Consider the following 20,014-nt stretch of genomic DNA (forward strand, 5'->3'; position numbering starts at 1 on the left):
ATATTAAATGTAATCAAATATTGTAAACTACTTTATAGAAATCAAATTAAATTTTTAAAAAAGTGTGGGCATGAGACACATGCGTTTGGTGGCCAAGAACTGCCTTCCCAGGCCGTTGAAGGTGATAGGAGAACAGGGACAGAGGAACAGGGACACAGACTGGTTGGCAGTCAGTGACATTGATTTCATTCTCACCCTCATCCTTACAGCTCCATTCTTTCTGCTTCAATCTTACAGATTGAATCTGTAAGATTGAAGCAGAATCTTCAAGCTGGTAGTACAGCAGCTGAAACAAGCCTAGTTCTAGCTCTTCCCTCTCCTTACAGCTTCATTCTCCTACAATGTCACTGTTTCCTCCCCTCCCTCCTAACAACATAGTTAAATAGAAATCTCAAAGGGTGGGGTACACACAGGTGGCCTTGAACATTGTCATAACAACAAACAGGTGTAGAGCCCCTCCTTTAGGGGAAGTTCTAGGAGATTAACTCAGGGACAAAATCCCATCTAGGGGTTCAGCACTCCAGATTACTAGGAGACCCACACAAGGGAGGGATTCCATCTGGGGCATATTACTTTCTCCTTTTCTCAGCTAGTCATCCATTTAAACAATCATATTGAATACAAATATGTCTAGTCATTCTGTATGAACACAATAAGAGAGATATTGAGCTTAAAGTTTGACTCTTCCTGGGGACATCTCGTTATATATCCCAGACCACAGTCCTCAGGCCAGGTTAGTCTTTCCTAACCCCGGCAGGGTCCTTATTCAGGTACTTCTTTTTGGGTTCTGACAGTTTGTCCCATGACTGTGCTCTTAACTTAGAATACTTATTGCACTTAGCTTGTCTCCTTTCAATGCTGGGGTAGCTTACAGCGTGCTGTAGGTCCATCCAGTTCCTCACTGGGACCCTACTTTTGAGGTGCTAGGAACTAAGGGCAACTGAGGCTTAAGTCGAGTAAATACAACAGATAACCAGGAGTAAATATTATTTGGAGTCAATTAACTCCCATTCTACAAAAACATAGCATTAACTGTTTTCCTGTGTCTATACTAAAAGGACACTGCTAAACCATGCAAAGAACACAAAGGAAAGAGAAAAGCAATATGAGATTAGGAGTGCCTGATGGGATTGGGAGTGCCTCAGGAGTACTGTGGTGGGAGTAACTCGCCCCCCAGCTGGAGGAGCAAGGACAACCCGATGTTATCCAACACAAGGCAAGAACTTTGCCTGCTGTGCTATCCACTCCTGCCCCCACCAAAATAAAAATTTTAAATAGAAAAAAAATAAGATGAAGAGAAGTTTTGACTAATGTCAAATACTGGGGAAGGTGATGTGAGATGGAGCTTAAGCATCTCGTGAGGTTTTGCCTAGTGTGGTTGCTAGGAACCGCACTGCAGCTCTTCTCATGTACAGGGAGAGATGCCTATGAATTGAGACAGAAAGTGGACATAGCACTTAATGGGTTCTGCCAGAAATGAGTGGCAAGTAATGAGGAAGTAGGAAGAGAGGGGCCAGAACGGTAGTACAGCAGCTGAAACGTTTGCCTTGCACACGGCCAAACCGGGTTCCATCCCCGGCATCCCATATGGTCCCCTGAGCACTGACAGGAATGATATCTGAGTGCAGAGCGATGAGTAACCCCTGAGCATTGCCTGGCGGACCCCAAAAGTACCCACCACCCAAAAAAAGTAGCAGCAAGAGAGTGTGATACATCACGGTTACATTCCAGCCTGGCTCCGCTCTTCATGCATTCTTTGGATTAAGAAATACCTTTTCTTGTGCCTGTCACAGAGCCAGGCTGGGGTGGGGGGAGGGGCGGGGAAGGAAACTGGGAATACTGGTGGGAGACAGACACTGGTGCAGGAACAGGTGTTCCATGGTATGGCTGACACCCAGTCAAGAACAACTTTGCACTATCTCAGTTTTCTGTTGTTGTTGCTGTTTTTGTTTGTTTGTTTGTTTGTTTGTTTTTTGCTTTTTGGGTCACACCTGGCAATGCACAGGGGTCACTCCTGGCTCTGCATTCAGGAATTACCCCTGGCAGTGCTCAGGGGACCATATGGGATGCTGGGAATAGAACCCGGGTCGGCCGCATGCAAGGCAAACGCCCTACCCACTGTGCCATTGCTCCAGCCCGCACTATCTCAGGTTTTTAATTTTAAAAAAATTCCTTTCCTTGGGCTGAAAGTAGGGTGCTTGTCTTGAGCGGTCTTACATGGGTTTGATCCTCGGCCCCCCCATATGACCCTCCCACCCCTCGAGACCCAGCAGGACTGATCCCTGAGTGCAGAACCAGTAGTGATCATCGCCAGGAGTGCACCACCCCTCCTCAAAAAAAAGAAAAAAGAAATGCCTTATCTTGGTATATTGTTGTAAGGTGGGGAACTTAGAAGCATAGCTGAGGCAGGAACTCTGAGTTACCCCTTCTAGGAACTGGGCAGGAAGGAAATGTGATAAATCATATAACACTGACCAGAGCCGAGCAGAAGGGCAGGCCGAGCTGGTCCCCTAGGCCAGGGGAAGGAGGTGTGTGCAAAAAAATTGATAGATGACATCACGAAACTTAGGATGTACTGAACATAGATTTTTAGCTAAGGGGGTTTGTTGCTGGTCCCTAGATCTGCCTTGCCATATGGTCACTATGTAATCAGTCAAGAAACTTCATTCTTTTACTTTTCTCCTCTTTGTCCTACAAGTTACATAGACTGCTAGAAAAATTCCTATAAAAAGTGTTTTGGGTCTGGAGCAATAGCACAGCGGGTAGGGCATTTGCCTTGCATGTGGCCGACCCAGGTTCGATTCCCAGCATCCCATATGGTCCCCCGAGCACCGCCAGGAGTAATTCCTGAATGCAGAGCCAGGAGTAACCCCTGTGCATCACTGGGTGTGACCCCCCAAAAAAAGTGCTCTGTACCCCTACTTGGGACCATAGCTTCAGGCTGGTTTGCTATGGTCTATCCAGACATTAGTAAAATTTTTTTAACCTTAAAATGGACTCAGTGTTATTGATTACTCATTACAACAGAGAAGGTACTGAGTCAAGGAAAGATTCACTTCTGTGGGATTATTGATTCCAGACCTGTGTGTGTTGATGGTTCAGATCTAATTGAGAAAGAGAGCCTGGCAAGCTACCCATGGTGTATTCGATATGCCAAAAACAGTAACAACAAGTCTCACAATGGTTACTGGTGCCCGCTCGAGCAAATTGATGAACAGTGGGACGATAGTGCTACAGTGTAGTGCTACATATTGTGCAGAAAACCAGAGGATAGTACAGCAGGTAGGGTGTTTGCCTTACTTGTGGCCAACCGGGTTCAATCACCTGCATACTACATGGTCCCCAGAGCTGCGTCAGGGGTGAGCCCTGAGAACAGAGTCAGGAACAAGCCCTGAGCGCAGAATCCGGAGTGAGCTCTGAGCATCTCCAGGTGGGACCCAATACAAAAACAAACAAAAAACAAAAACAGGGGCTGAAGCCATAGCACAGCGGGGAGGGTGTTTGCCTTGCATGTGGCTGACCCAAGTTCAATTCCCAGCATCCCATATGGTCCCCCAAGCACTGCCAGAAGTAATTCCTGAGTGCAGAGCCAGGAGTAACTCCTGTGCATCGCCGGGTGTGACCCAAAAAGCAAATTTAAAAAAAAAAAGTATTGTGCACAGAGAAGAGAGTTGTACTTCTGGTCAGGCGGGAATGTGGAGTCTGAGAAGGGAGATGAGAGCATAGAGAAAACTCAGGCCATTAGTAAATCTGGCTTGTGTGTCTGAGGAACACATCTCCTGGGAGGTAGAAGGGAATGGCATCAACGAGGAGAAACCATCCCCACCATGAAGCAAACAGAATTTTTTGCCATTACAAAAATGAAATCCTAAAGAGACACATTTAAAATAATATAAAAGTAAGAGCGAGTGGTGTGACGTGGTGGCAAAGCACATGTTTTGCAAGCAGGGTTCACCCTCAGTTCACCCACAGAACAAAGAGTGAGTGCCGGGGAAGCAGCTTGGCAGTCCAGTACCCACCTTGCGTGTGTCTGGGCCTGGGTCTGGACGATGAATAAATCAGTGAAATCAAATGCTCCAAAAAGACCAGCTCTTGGCTGGAGGCAGAGTACAGCAGTAAAGCACTTTGCACACAGCCGATCCAGGTTCAATTTCAAGCATCAACCATATGTGGTCCCACTCCCCACCAGGGGCTCTCTCCTGGGCACTGAGCCCAAAATATTCCCTGAATGTCAGGTGTGAGCAAACACTCCCCATCCACCCAAAAGAATTATTGGTAAAGGCTGGTGCTCACGCCTGGAGTTCAGGGGCTGTGGTTCAATCCCCAGCACCACAAGTATCTCCAGGTGTGGCCCAACTCCCCCTCCTCACAAAGAAAGAAGAAACAAACCAATTTCTGGGCTGGAGAAAGAAGGGTTAGAGCACTTATCTTGCACACAGTTGACCCTGATTCGATCCCTGGCACCACATATGATCCCCTGAGCACCACCCTGAACACTAAGCCAGGTTAAGTCATGAGTGCCATGAGGTATGGCCCAGATAAACCAAACAAAAACAGACCAAAAAGAACCATTATTCAATTATCACAGCCTGCGCAGCCCTAATCAAACCATCAAACCTTTACATACTGGCTCCACATCAGGTGAAAATATGCTCTTTCAGCGCATGCTCTCGGGATCAGAGTGATCATACATAGGCAGGGTGTTAGCCCTGCATGCAGCTAACGCGGGTTCGATCCTTGGCATTCCATATGGTCCCCAAGCATTGCCAAGAGTAATTCCTGAGAGCAGAGCCAGGAGTAACCCTGAGCAATGCCAGGTGTATGCCCCTTGCCAAAAAAGAGCGAGTGCTTTTCTTCATATACCTTTCCCTGCAACCCCCGCCCCAAGTTGACCTCTACTCCTTAGAACTGGTATTTCTTTTAAATTAGTGAGTGAATATTTAGAGAATCTGTGTTTTTTCCCTTACTGTGGGCTCTCTTTTAAAACCCTTTTCACTAAAATTGGGGCATCCAGCAGAGCACTCAGTCTCTGGCACTGTGGCATGCTGAGAACGCCACTACGAGCAACCCTGAGCGCCAAATCCCAGCACCAAAACAACAGGAAGGAAAAAAGAAAAAGCCACCAACAACCGCCACGAGAAAGAACCACCCAGCATCTGGGACTGAACCTGGGGCTCAGCTACCTGGCTCTGGGGAATGTAAACGTGTGCGCTGCGTCCTCGCCCCGTGACTGGCTTCCCACAGACCAGCATTTGCTGCGAGACCCAACCACAGAATAACTCCTGCTGGCTGACATTGATCCAGAACCACGCTCCCTCTCTGGTCACCTTCCCCAAAGGGTTCTGGTTCCTCCTGCCTCTGGACTCAGGAATGACTCCTGGCAGTGCCCAGCAGACAATATGGGATGCCCAGACTACAGTTTCCAGTGACCTGGGAAAATAGGAGAGACTCCTATGCACCACCAGGCATGCCCATACAAGCCATGCCAGACAAGTGCTCTTGAATTATCTCCCCTGCTGCCCATGCCCCTCCTCCCCACCCCACCCCCCCAAACAACAACGAATGAGCCAGAAAGAGAGGGGCAGACATAGAAAAACTGCACTCATTTGTGGAATAGAAAACAATATAATATGAAACTGTCAGACAGGGCCAGGAATACTGCTCCATAGCTGAAAGTCTGCTTCATGAGCTGGGGGAGAAGGCAGCTGGGATAGAGAAGGGATCACTAAGTCACTGATGGTCGGAAGGATAGTTTTGGATGGGAGATGTGTGCTGAAAGTAGATAAAGGACCAAACATGATGGCCTCTCAGTATCTGTATTGCAAACCATAATGCCCAAAAGTAGAGAGAGAGTATGGGGGAAATTATCTGCCATGGAGGCAGGGGGAGGAGTGGGATGGGGGGACACTGGGGACATTGGTAGTGGGGAATATGTGCTGGTGGAGGGATGGGTGTTCCATCATTATATGACTGAAACTCAAACATGAAAGCTTTATAACTTTATCTTATGGTGATTCAATACATTTTTTTTAAAAAAGGGAAGAAAGCAAAGTGAAAAAAACGAAAACTTCATCTTTTTAATTAAAAAAAAATTTTTTTTTGTTTTCTTTTGCAGGGGATACGTCCAGAAATCCTCAAGGCTCTGCGCTCAGGGATCAGTCCTGACAGGGCTTGGGGGATATTGGGGATTGAAGCCGGGCGCACCTTGTGCAAGGCAAGTGCTGTACTCGTTCTAGCCCCTTAGTTTTTACCTTTAAATAATCATTCTCACTATTTAAAGTATTTGATTCTGGTCTTTGTGTTGTTTTTGTTTTGTAGCCATAATCTACTTCTGGCAATGTTCAGCAGACCACTGGGGTTGATTTTTATTTATTTATTTCTTGCCACACCCGCTCAGGGATTACTCCTGGCTCTTCAGTCAGGGATCTCTTCTGAAGGTACTAGGGGACCATACAGAATGCCAGGGATCAACCTGGGTCAGCGGTGGGCAAGGCAAGCACCCTACCCGCTGTACTATCTGACAACACAGCATACTTACATGTGTTCACCAAGGCAAGTGCTCTGACATGGAATCACTTCTCGCCCCGACTCTGAACTTCATTGAGGAATTAACATACTGAAATATTGCATCAAAGGACATTACTAGGTTTTTGCTAAGAGTAGGGCATAGTGGAAATCATCTTCTCTGTTCACTGCTCAGGACTCACTGAAAGCCAGATGGCCAGTCACAAAAAAGGAGGGAAATTTTCTGAAGATCTGAAAAGCCTAATAACTTTTTAATTTTTTAAAGCAAAGAATTGCGGGCGGGAGATGCAGTACAGCAGGTAAGGTGCATGCCTTGCATGAAGCCAATTCCGGTTTGATTGCAGGTATTACATACGGTCTCCTGAGCACTGTCAGGAGTGATTCCTGAGCAGAGGCAGGAGTAAGTCCCAAGCTCAGCTGGTTATAGCCCTCCCCAAACAATAACAAAAGCAAAGGATAAAAAACAAATGTTGGCCTTTTCAGGGCCAAAGCGATACAGCAGGTAGGGCATCTGCCTTGCATGACTCTGATTCCCAGCATCTAATAAATCCTCTAATCCACCAGGAGATCACTGAGCTTAGAGCCACAAGTCAGCCCTAGCTGGGTGTGTCTGCAAAACAAACAAAAATGTTGATCCCTTTAGTCAGGAAATTTCCACATCAACACAACTTTGCTCTCTTGCAGCCACATTTCCTATATTAACATACCAGGAATGATAAGCTTGAGACCCAGTATGGAGAATAGAGAAGTGACTGATACCAAGTTTCAGATGTCATACACATGGTGGGCATGGAGTGTGGACTTCTCTGTGACGAGATGGCATGAGGACACATTAACAAAATTATTTAGGTCTTAGAGCCAGAGCGATAGTATAGCAGGTGGGTCACTTGCCTTGCATGCAGCCCACCTGAGCCTCTTCCCAGCATCCTATATAGTCCCCCAAGCACCACCAAGAATGACCCAAGTGCAGAGCCAGGAGTAAGTCCTGAGCAATGCCAATTGTTGCCTCAAATAAACAATATTTAGGTCTTATTTTTAAATGTAGGAGTGCTGCTAGTTATTCAGCCATTGATTAAGCTGATTGAATTGATCATGAACTCCACATTAATTTTTTTTATTGAGTCACCACGAGATAGTTACAAAGCTTTCATATTTGAGATTCAGCCGTACAATGATCGAACACCCATCCCGCCACCAGTGCAGTTTCCACCACCAGTGTTCCCTCCATCCCAGTCCTCATCCTGGGATGGCAGGAAATTTCCCCAATTCTCTCTCTCTCTACTTTTGGGTGCTATGTTTTGCTGGAATTTTCCCACCATCATTCAAGCCTGCCTGCCAGGGGTAGATGCTAGATTATTTACTGTCCATTGCTCGTTTTGAATATCATGGGTACCGCAGCTGTGCGCTTCTGGAATCCTAGATTATAAATGGTTGGGCTTCAGAGATACCTCTGTAGGGCACTAATCCATTTTGGGATTCAATTTGGTGTCTGGACCAGAGCTGTTGGTGCGCTAAGATGGCGCCTGAAGGCACATTGTGGGAGTGACAGCCAGGCTGAGGAGTGGATGGGGACCTGGGGAGGGATAGCCCGGCACCCCTGCCGCCATGCAGCCTGGAGATTTAGTCCTGGAACCGGCATACCTGGGCCTTGCTTGTGGAAGCTCTTGGTCGCCAGGATTCCATCTAGAGTAGGTGGGGAGATTGCTCCTGCTCCATCTGGGGTACTCTGGTGAAATTGGTTTGGTATGAGGCCCAGAGAGATCTCTGGCTCTGTGGTGTCTTCTGGGACTCACAGCTGTGTCTCTGGCTTTTGATCTCTTCCGAAATTTATTTATGGGTCTCTGAAACAAGGCCAGTAATAGAGTTTACAGAGTGGTGCTGGAGTTGGTTCGTGGGGGTGATTGCCAGTGCTTCCATGTGTATTGTGAAGTGGGGGGAGGTAGCCTACCCCAACTCTGAGAAAACCTGGAGATTTCAGTCACAGAACACGCATACCCGAATTTTCAGCAGGTTATATCTTGGTAAGGTCCATCCCGAGGCAGTGGAGTCAGACCGGGGTATGGCGGTGATTTTGGATTGTGGAAGTGAGTGGCTACTGGGGCTCTGCTTGGGCAGGCACAGGCCAACCTGCCCCCCTCCAATTTACCCCAGTCTGTTCAGCCATGCGCAGGTCTGAGATTAACTGTGGCGTTTGATCTCTTTTAAGATTTATCTATGGGTCTCTGAAATAAGGCCAATAAATTAGCTTGTATAGCTGAGCCAGAGGTGGTTTTGTTGGGACCGGAGCCGCAAGAGAGAGAGACGGGATAGTCGAGAAGACTCTTGGAAGAGAAAAAGTTTATTCAGACCAATATGCTGGGGCTACACCTCTGGTGGATGCAGCAGTCTGTGCTAGTTAGGGCAGCCTTTTTATAGGGCTTGAGTCCTCTGGGCCAGTCACGTAGTCACGTAGTCTCGTCTGGAGCCACTATCTCCCGGATCCGCGTGTCCAGAACCATTATCTAGGTCCTGCGTCAGGAGTCGCTATCTGTGGAGCCGTAAGACCGGGGTCGCTATCTGGGCTCTGTGTCAGGGGCTGTGGGACCAGAGCTCTGGTCCAGAGTCACTATCTGCTGGGCCGGAATCACTATCTGCTGGGCCGTGGGACCGGAGTCACTATCTGGGCTCCTTGTTCTCAGCAACTCCTTCTGTGAGCGGGTCCCTGTCTTTTAGGCATGTACGTGAATCCCAGCCCAACCGACAGGCAGATGTCAGGATGTATGTGACAGGACCCAGGCATAGTACATTGTTATATACAGTTCAGGGGCATAAGCATGGTTACAGAAGCAGAACAAAGTGAGGTTACAAAAGTCAGGAGTGGGCTGCCAACCATTTAACCCAATATAATTTCTTTCAACTTAACAGTTTGTGGGTGTGGCTCCCACATACCTAACTTTTTGGCCGTTTAATTTTTGGTAAACTTGGTCCCAAGTTGTTGGGGTCTGGCCAAATGCACAACAGAAATTTTGGGGTGTCAGGAAGCCTGAAGTCACCATTAGGCTGATGTACTTGCTATGCAGGTACAGGTTGACCTTTGGCAGCACCAGACCCTCTAATATTTAGGTCTTTCCGAAGAGAAAGTCTAGAAAGAATGACTAGAGACTGCCAGGTCGGGGTGACTAAAAATGCTCCAAATTCCTGATAGCTCCTCCATGGACTGAAAGTTGGGCTGGCCTTAGTAACCTGCTGAACCAGTAACGTGTCATTCTAGAATTCCAAGATGAGGTCACAAGGTGTCTAGGAATGGGTGGAGAGGTCATGCGGATGCTCTGGTTGACACTGGAGTCAGCTCTCCTGTCATCCTTGAATGTCACATGAATCATGACAGAACTGATTCTAACTCAACCTTGTCAGCAGCAGAGCTCTCTCTCTCTCTCTCTCTCTCTCTCTCTCTCTCTCTCTCTCTCTCTCTCTCTCTCTCTCTCTCCCCCCCGCCCCTCCCCCCACCCCTTCCCCCCTGAGCTATCCCTGCCCCTGTGCTCAGGAGCAACCTGGGCAGAGCTCAGGAGATTATGTACTGGGCCAAAACCCGTGGTGCTCAAGGCTTATTTCTGGATCAGGAGCCATTTCAGATGCTGGAGATTGAACTTGGGTCAGCCACATGCAGACAAGTGCTTTGCCAGCTGTGCTATCTCTTCCCGAGGCCCTCTTACCAGTAGTCCTGATTCCTGGTCCTCAAAATTATGAGATGCAATAAATGACTGGTTTCTAGCTACTCAATTTTTGGGTAGGTTTCTTGGTTTCATTTTGTGCACACCTGACTGCTCAGGGCTCACTCCTATCTCTGTGCTCATGGATTACTCACAACAGTGCCCAAGGGATCATATGTGGTGTCAGGCTGAAGGCCTACCCACTGAGTATCTCCCCAGCTCAGAATATTTTCATTCTAGATACTAAGGCTACTTGAGCGCAAATACCATCCTCTTCCTCACTGTCTCCTGGGCACTTGGAATGCGCAGGATGCTGGGACATGCTGCTCCTTCGCTTGGAGCCTGTGAAATGGAAACTGCTCGACGAATGGTTGGTCTCATGGGTGGATCCACTGAGAACTAATAAGAACAAGACAACTTGACGATGATGACTTCCATGTTGGTTAACAGAAGAGCCAGAAACAGGCAGTTCAAAGAATAGCAGAGGTCCCAAAGATAGGGTGGCAAGAGATGTGATTAAAGAGGCCTCACGGAGAGATAGCACAGCAGTGGGGCATTGGCTTTCCACACAACCAACCCAGGTTTGATCCCCGGCACCATATATGGCTGAGCACCGCAGGAAAATTCCTCAGCGCAAACCAGGAGAACCCTGAGCACCACTGGGTATGGCCCCAAAACAAAGTAAGAGGGGGGAAAGGGGTCTTCCCTTTTCCTATGGCGTCCCACGAAAGGTTCAGCCCACCAGGCCAATGGAACATCAACTCATGACCTTTCAGGCTGGTGAATGGCTGTATTAGTCCACATCCAGAATTTTAGACTTGATTTCTTGCCCCATAAGCTATGTCACTGTCATCCCATTGTTCGTTGATTTACTCGAGCAGGCACCAGTAACGTCTCTATTCCTCCCAGCCCTGAGATTTTAGCAGCCCCTCCTTACTTGTCTTTCCCAACGACTAGAGGCTCTTTCAGGGTCAGGGGAGCGAGACTTATCGTTACTGTTTTTGGCATATAGAATACATCACAGGTAGCTTGCCACGCTCTGCCCATGTGGGCGGGATACTTTCGATAGCTTGCCAGGAGGTATATATATAAAACTCTATGATTTGTTGTCTACTGTCTGAACTTCATCAAATATGGTATGGTAACTATGGAAAATGGGTAGAAGTGTCTTATAATGTGTTGCGCGTCCAAGAAGCGACCTCGCGGTCCAGAAAGCAACCTGGAGTGTGGCGGTGGTTGGGTAGTGGGGGTCAGCTGCTGGGGCTGGGTCCCTTGGGGCAGGGAGGGTTTTCACCCGCCCCACTCTGGGGCGCCCCGTGTGAAAACAGCCTGGTGCAGAGTAATTATATAAGCTATGTAATTATTATTTTCTTTTTGGGTCATACCCAGCAATGTTCAGGGCTGACTCTTGATCTGCATTCAGGAATTACTCCTGATGGTGTGCAGGGGATCGTCTGGGATGCTGGGGATTGGACCCAGGTTGGCTGCATGCAAGGCAAACGCCCGCCCTGCTGGACTATGGCTCTGGCCCATGTAATTTAGTTCTGACATACTCTTTCTTTGACACTGGGCCTGCAGACAAAGTCTGTGGCAGCCTGGCTACCACGAATCAGCAGCCACCCAGAAGAGCCTCGTGGAATTCAGGAGACTACAGGCACAGAGAAACCCCAATGATCTCCAGCTGGCTGCTCCAATTCTACCCTGAAACTGGTGAGATGCTTCTGGATGCCTCTCAAGTCCTTCTCTGCAAAAGAGAATTTCCTTTTCTCTCCTGCGAGGTCTTGTGCTCTTCAAAAGGTAGCTCAGTGTTGGTATTTAGTCCTCTAGTGTGAAATATTCTGAGAAAATGAACTGATACCCATAAATTCATGTGAACACAATTTATAGGAAGAAAAGATTGCTTTTATTTTTGAATTTTTAGAAGTGGTTTTCAGAAAAAAACAAAACAAAACATCAACAGCACATTGAATAATTGGAAGTATTCATTGAACAGGAAGAAGTCTGAGTGTGTCTTACTCTGAAAGCAGATCACTTCGCAAATGTCCCTCACTGATGCAACCGGCTTCTGAATACCTTTTCTAAGTTTGATGAACTTCATCTCATAAAAGTGTCACAAATGATGGGGGCCAGTATAGGGGTCAAACTCTTGCATGCTCACACATGCAAGGCAAGTACTCTATGGCTAAGCTGCATTCCCGGTCCTAACACATGTTGGGGGGTTTTATTCTGGGGGGAGAAGGGGCACCAAACCCAGCAATACTGGGGACTACTCTGGCTCAGGGAGGCCTCCCCTCATCACATGCTTTCACATTAAGACTATCCTTGAGGGCTCTGGGGAGGTATCTTGAAACTCTGCAACTATAAAACAACAAGTTCAACACTATTGCAAATTATGATACTTCAATTAAAAAAAAAAGACTATCCACAAGTAGCTACTTGTGATGTGCAGAACACATTACTGGATTTAAAAATGAAAAAGAGAAGCTGTGCATTTGCATTCTTTAAATATAAAAAGCTACAATCATCTTCTTCTATGAAAACAATCAGCAAGCTATATGCAAGTACAATCATTTCATTGTACTTCATACAATTTCTTTTTTGGGGAGCTGGGGCACACCCAGTGACACTCACAGGCCACTTGTGGATTTGTGCTCAGGGTCGCTCCCTAAGCGCTCCGGGGCTGTGTGGGTCCAGACCCTGCAGGCCTCCTGCTCTGCACGGAGGCAGGTCCTCCACCTGTGGAGCCGTGTCTCCAGCCCTCCTCGGACCTTGGAGGTGGCTGAGACAAACCAAACTTGCCTTGCCCAGCGCTGGTCATCGAAAACAAAAAGCCTTTTCCATTACTATGAAATGCGATCAAATGAAAATCACGAGTGTCCGAGGACATGAAATAAGTCGTTAATTGACCGATCATTTTTGCGAGCAGAAGATGAAAGAAACACGCCAAATGGAAACAGTGGACGAGCGTGGTTGCTCGGCGGTCTCGGGGCCCTCAGCGCAGGGTGACCAGCTCCTCCGAGGACGTGGGGTGAATGGCCACAGTGTTGTCAAAGTCGGCTTTTGTTGCGCCCATTTTCACGGCCACGGCAAAGCCCTGCAGCATCTCGTCACAGCCGATTCCCTGCATATGGATCCCAATCACCTGGGGAAGGGGGCAATGAAGACATTTGTAAAATGAAAAAGATGTGTGAAGACCAGAGTCATGAGAAGTTGGTATTTATGAAACTAAATTTTCTTTCTCGTAGGCTAGACAGTTTGACAGGCCTGGATCCTGACTCTGCAGTCACCCCACCCGGCAATGCCCAGGGGTGACTCTGTACTCAGGAACTAATCTCGGCAGTGCTCAGGGGGCCACTTGGGCTGCTACACGAAAGCCAAGTGCCCTCCCTCTGTGCTCTCTCCCCAGCCCGAAGCAGCCCTGGTTGGAGGTTTCTCATCGACCCTCCCCAGGCTCTCCTCCTTCCACTCTCATTGCTCACTCTGCTTCCTGCTTTGCCTTCTTCCCTCTATCTGGACTGTATTTCCCCTCTTCACTTTCTCTTGTTTTTTGGGGTGGGAATGGGGATCACACCTGGCGGTGCTCTGGGGACCACATGAGACCCCAGGTCAGCCACGCGCAAGGCAAACATTCTACCTGCTATACAATCATTCCAGCCCCTTGCTCTCTTTTTTAATAAAGAAGAAACTTTATTTAGAGGGGAGAGATGGCCTCATGGGCTGAGCACCCATGCTACATGCACCCAAACACAATGTCCCCTAACACCACCAGGGGTGGTCCCAAATGAACGAATAAAAGCACGAGAAATACAGGGAGGAGGTGACGGAGAGATGGATCAATGAACAGTCTGCAACCGGGTTTAGTGCAGGGACCGCCAGGAATGAGAGAGCCCCCAAGCACAGAGCCCGACAGGTCAGAAAGGCCCTCATTCAGGGGAGAGAGTGGCTTTGCAGGAGAGAGAAGCACCTAGGAAGAAGACAGGAATCACACGCCCACATGGGGGAGTGGGGTTCCCAGACAGAGTGCACAGCCTTGCTCTTCAGAGTGAAAGCCAGGCCGGAGTGCAGTACAGCAGGGAGGGCCTAGCCTTTCCTGGGGTTCAGTCGTGGGCATATGGTCCACTGCCAGGGTGAGCCCTAAGCGCAAAGCCAGGAGTGAGCCCTGACACCACTAGATGTGCCCCACCCCCACCCCAAAGTGGTTTTCAGCTGCAAAGGAAAAGTTGTTATTCCCGGATGATGAGCAATTGCACTTTCTTAGCTGTATTTATTCATCACTGCTGGGGGCGGTGGCGCGACGGATGGTGCTAGGGTGAGGCCCAGAGACTCGGCATGCAGGTGTTCTAACTCCTGGGCCACACTCCTGGGCCCAGCGCTGGGTAGCCTGCAGCAGAGGCACAGAGGCTCCTGGGCTGTGTATCCCATTGAGTCTGCCGGCCACAAAAGCACATTTCCCAAAGAGTCAGATCAACACTTTAATTTTGCTTGGGGGCGGCACCCCGGGGTGCTCAGGGCTTACTCCTGACGATTATGGGGACCAGAGAGATGCGGGGGATCAAACCTGGGCAGCCACATGCAAGACAAGCGCCCAACCTACTGTACTACCTTTTAGCTCCTAATTATTACTTATTTTTTGGGTCACATCATGGGTCTGCACTCAGGAATCACTCCTGGCGGTACTGGGGGACCATATGGGATGCTGGGAATCAAACTTGGGTTGGCTGCGTGCAAGGCAAATGCCCTACCACTGTATATCCGCCCCCCTCAATATACTCAATATACTTTTAAATAGCAGTTTAAGTTCACTTCTGGCAAATACTTTGGATAAAACCCCAAACTTTGGAGACCAGAATGGTAACACAGTGGGGAGGGCATTTGCCTTGCATGCGGCTGACCTGGGTTTAATCCCCAGCACGCCATATGGCTGTGTGTCGTCACTGTCCACTGTTGTTTCTGGCTGCCCCCCCACCCCCCGTGCCTGGCACCCCCACACCACCAAGAGTGATCCCTGAACACAGAGCCAGGAGCATCAGCACTGCAGGGTGTGCCCCCCGCCTCAAAAAAAAACCCAAATATAAACCGCCGAACTTCCAAGTCACATGTTCTATGTGTATTAAACACAGACACACTTTTGGATACTGTGATCTAAATGTGACTCTCACTGCCGCCTAATTCTTAGGCTTTTGTAGACTACCAAATAACGCTTATCAAATGAATGAATGATAACTGGTATGAAGAACTGGCACAAAGAGACAAGGAGAGCCCTCAGGGTGATTCCCTCTCTGGGATCCTCAGGCTCCTGGGGCCAAGAGCAGAAGGGCGGGTGGGCTGCCATTCCCTGTGTTCTCTTGGCTGACTTGGCCCTGCCTGTCCTCAAGTCCTGTCTCAGAGCCAGACTACCACACAGGCTGCCGGGGAGAGGGCACACCAGCGACACTTGGGGCTTTCTCCTGGCACAGTGCTCAGAGAGCACTCCTGGTGATGCTCGGGGAGAGTGTCAGGAACTGAACCAGGGCCAGCTGCACACACGCTGAGTGTCCAAGACCCCGCACCAGCCCCCCGGTCTGAGACTATGCTCCTTCTGGTCCCCCGACAGTAGGAACTGCATGTGAAACTTTAGCTAACCATGACAGGGTTGCTCTCATTCCTCCTTCTTGCTGTGTTTCTGGGGCTCCCAGCTGCCCCGTGGCACTCAGCCCATCAGATGCTCTCCGGCCCCCGACAGGACTTTGTGTGGTTGCTTGAAACAAAGACTCCTTTGCACTCACTTCGGCAGTACACACACTTTACACCACTGGAGTGCTACGGAGCTTAGTAGCATAATTCCCACACACGGCGAAGCACAGATCCACGGAGCACTCATGTTCAAGTACAATTTAGAAATTAATTTTGGGATCCAGGGTCATGGCCTTGGGGCCTGGGTTCAATTCCCGGCACTTTCATAGACTTTTTTGTTTTTGTCTTTTGTTTTGGGGCCATACCCAGCAGTGCTCATGGGTAACTTCCTGGCTCTGCACTCAGAAACTATTCCTGGCAAGGCTCAGGCTTGCAGACACTCGGCGCGGCTCTCCGTCATGAATTCATGGCTGTGAGTGGACGAACAACAACCTAAAGTGGAATCAGCTATTCTGCAGAGGCAGTTTTGGGGAAGGGATGTTTTAGCAGGGACACAACTGACCAAACAAGATTAACCTGTGATTTGGAAACTGAGTGAAAGCTGTGAGTGAACTAGATTCCCTGTATCCAGAGAACATGACAAGTAACTGAAATTCATGAAGCTCTTCCAGAAAATTCAGGACCTGCTGACAAATCTTGTGATGGAAGACCAGGAGCTGGAGTGATTGTAGAGCAGAGAGGGGGGCTCGTCTTATGTGTAGCTGACCGGGGTTTGATCCCTGGCCCCATGAGCATCCCATATGGTCCCCTGAGCCTACCAGGATTTGTAAGTCTTGAGCACAGCTGGGCATGGCCCCAAAAAACAAAAAACAAAACAAGGAAAGTTGGTTGACTTCTTACTATGACCCTGAGGTGAAGTAACGAGTATGAGGCACAGATAAACTGTACTGAGGAGTGAAAATGCAAATCTGTCTCTCTTGAGGGGAGGAGGGCATTGTGGTGGTGCTCAGGGCTTACTCCTAACTGTCCCAGGATCATTCCTGGTGGGGCTCAGGGCACCGAGGACTAAACTAAAGTCTGCTGAGTGCAAGGTAAGCACCCGACCTGCTATACTACCTCTCCTGCCCAAAAACCGGAACATGTAAATAAACTGCTATGAAACAACTTTACCTAGCATAATCAAAGCGATGATTTACAATTTTTAGCAAAAGCAATGGAAAAAGTACTTGAAACACTGCTACTGGAAAAACACTTCTTCCCTTTGTAATGATTAGAGAAGACTGCTACATGCATCTTTTTCACCTACTATTATTTTCCGGCTAGACTCCAGTTATTAGAATCAGGATCCCTGAGATTAGCTCTGGTAAAAACCAGTTGTCAAAACGATGTAATTTTGGAACTGGAGCGACAGTACAGAGAGGGGTAGGACGCTTGCTTTACGTGCAGCTGACCTGGGTTTGACCCCGAGACAGCCCGTAGGGTTCCTAGAACACCCCTGCCAGGAGTGATTCCTGAGCACAGAGCCAGGAGCAAGCCCTGAGCACCTCTGGGTGTGGTCCAAAAACAAAAAATTTATGTTACTCAACAATAACATTGTTTTTGTAAGCCTTATTTATTGTTATTGGCTCACATCCACCCTTAGATTTAGTTCAAAAAGAATTTCTTTTTCTTTTATTTTTGGGCCACACCCAGCAATGCTTGGGGGTTACTCCTGGCTCTGCACTCAGGAATTATTCCTGACAGTGCTTGGGTGACCATGTGAGATGCTGGGGATCACAGTTCAAAATTCTTAATTACTGCCCACTCCAGATGAACCCCCAGGGGCCACAAACTTCCAGAAGAAAAACCCAGGTATGTGGGAGCAGGGACTGAAGATGCCAGGCCACATGGCGGCAGAGGGGACCGCTGCCTCCTTGCCTGCTCAGGGTCCTGGCAGTCATGCCCACGCACTGCCTCTGGGCACCATCTCAGTACATCAACGGCCTTGATCCAGAGACCCACAAATGAATCTCAAAATGGACTAGCTCCCTACAGAGATGTCGCTGGACCCCAACCACTTACAATTTAAGGATTCCAGGGGCAGACATGCAACCTCTCATGATATTCATAATAAGCAATAAAAAATAAAGTATCGGGGCTGGAGCAATAGCACAGCGGATAGGGCGTTTGCCTTGCACGCGGCCGAGCTGGGTTCGATTCCCAGCATCCCATATGGTCCCCTGAGCACTGCTAGGGGTAATTTCTGAGTGCAGAGCCAGGAGCAACCCCTGTGCATCGCCGGGTGTGACCCAAAAAGCAAAGAATAAATAAATAAATAAATAAATAAATAAATAAATAAATTATAGTGGGAAGGTGTAATGGTGGTGGGGTTGGTGTTGAAATGTTGAATGTAATCAATGTGAACAACCTCATGAAAATAGAATTTAAAAAATTTTAAAAAACCCTCTTTTTGCTCTTTCCATTGGGAGTAAGTAACTGGCAGTGGAGAGAAGCTGTAGGCTGTGCAGTGGCAGGCGAACAAGACTCTGAATTCTGCAGTACACCGTGTTTGCTACTAGTATACAACGAAGCAGTAACTTTGCAGGAAAATAAGAGTAGTATAATTATAACATAAACTGGAAAAACAAAGCTGGGGGCTGGAGAGACAGAAAGGAGGAAGGAGCCTACCAATGCCTGTGGAATCCCCAGCACCACTGTGGCCCCAAGTACCCAGGGGCCACTCCTGAGCAGAGAACTAGCAACAGCCCCAACAACCTCCTCACCCAATTAAACAACAGATAATCGGGGCCAGAAGGCTCAGGGGTTAGAGCATCTGCTTGCTAGCGAGAGGCTGTGCCACCCTTGTATGCCTGATGCAGGCCAGGTGGGCACTGCAGAAGACTCCGGTGCCCCCCCCCACAAGCCCTGAGGCAAGTGTGCAAGCACTGCACCTAAGAACAGCGTGTGCCCTTCGGGGAGTACCATCCTGTGACCAGAGAGGTGATTCCGGTCAACAAAGGAAATCACAGGGAAGGAATGTGGGTGGGGAAGGAGCAAACCAGACAAAATCAGCTGACGCTGGGAGGGGGCTCTGTGTGAGGGAGACCTGGGTTCAGCCCCTGGCAACACATGCCCCCCACCCCCGCCCTGAGTTTTGGAGTAGGAGCTCTTCCCCCAAGCAAACCAGATCACTGATTATCTCAGAAATGTTTTTTTGGGGGAGGGCACCCCCAGGATTGTCCCAGGGACCACAGTGGGTGCTGGGGATCAAGCCTAGGTCGTCTGCCTGCAAGGCAAACGTCCTACCTGCTGTAGTATCGCTCCAGCCCTCCGAAAATACAATTTGGCCACAAATGACAATACTCGGGGGTTTCTCCTGGCTCTGCACTCAGGAATCACTCCCAGTGGTACTTGGGGAACCACATGGGATGCCGGGGACCCAACCCAGGTCGGCTTTTTCAAGGCAAGTGCCCTATATCCCTCTGGCCCCTTTGTCAGAAAATTCTATTGAACAAATGTCCTCTTTTTTCACTGACAAACTTTATAAACATTTAAATGTTCTTTCACTAAATTTTTCTGGAGGGGTGATGGGAGCATTTTGGGCCACACCCGATGAGTTCAGGGGCTCCCAGGGCTGGAGAGACAGTGTAAAAGGGAGGGTCTTGTCATGCATGTGGCCGACCTTGGTTTAACCCTGACATGGGTGTCCCAGGCACACGGACCCCGTATGGTTCTACTAGGGGCCACTCCTGAACACTCCCAAGGGTAGGCCCAACTCCCCACACCCCAAAAAATGAAAAGGAAAGGAGATTCCTATACCCCAGTGTTTCTCAGTTTTCTTTCAGCTCAGAGTGGTGAGTGAGAATCTCCTGGTTCCCATCTCTGCCCCCGTGTCTGCAGTCTGCAGAAGGCAGAGACACACACGCAGTCTCGAGGGGGTCTCAGCAAGCTCGGGGAAGTGAGTCCCCGTGTCCCTTCCCTCCTGGGGGCCCAGAATACACCCAGCCCTGCCACTCTTTAGCTTACTATGCTCCCCCATACCTTTTCCTCTTTGAAGGCACAAACCATTTTCATCACACATTTTGTTTTCCTCCTGGTAACGGCATGATACATTGGGGTGAAGGTGGTTGAATAGGTCTTCACATTTTCTCGTCCATATTTATGAACAGCCTCCTCTGGAATGCACAGAGAGGGCACAGAAATCAATA

The 20,014-nt window shown here is 48.7% G+C and overlaps 1 protein-coding gene across 1 annotated transcript in view; it reads right to left on the reverse strand.

Annotated features, from left to right (window-relative positions):
* Nucleotides 1–12,094: 12,094 nt before the first annotated feature.
* GSR (glutathione-disulfide reductase) overlaps nucleotides 12,095–20,014 on the reverse strand; it is a 48,983-nt gene continuing 41,063 nt past the window's right edge. The window contains exons 12-13 of the mRNA XM_004606949.2: nucleotides 19,848–19,981; nucleotides 12,095–13,356 (exon numbers count right to left, since the gene is read on the reverse strand). Of these exons, the coding sequence (XP_004607006.2) occupies nucleotides 13,207–13,356; nucleotides 19,848–19,981 (284 nt within the window). The 3' untranslated portion in view covers nucleotides 12,095–13,206. The remainder of the gene's footprint in view (nucleotides 13,357–19,847; nucleotides 19,982–20,014) is intronic.

The sequence above is a fragment of the Sorex araneus genome, chromosome 1, assembly GCF_027595985.1.
Source record: "Sorex araneus isolate mSorAra2 chromosome 1, mSorAra2.pri, whole genome shotgun sequence".
Lineage (NCBI taxonomy): Eukaryota > Metazoa > Chordata > Mammalia > Eulipotyphla > Soricidae > Sorex > Sorex araneus.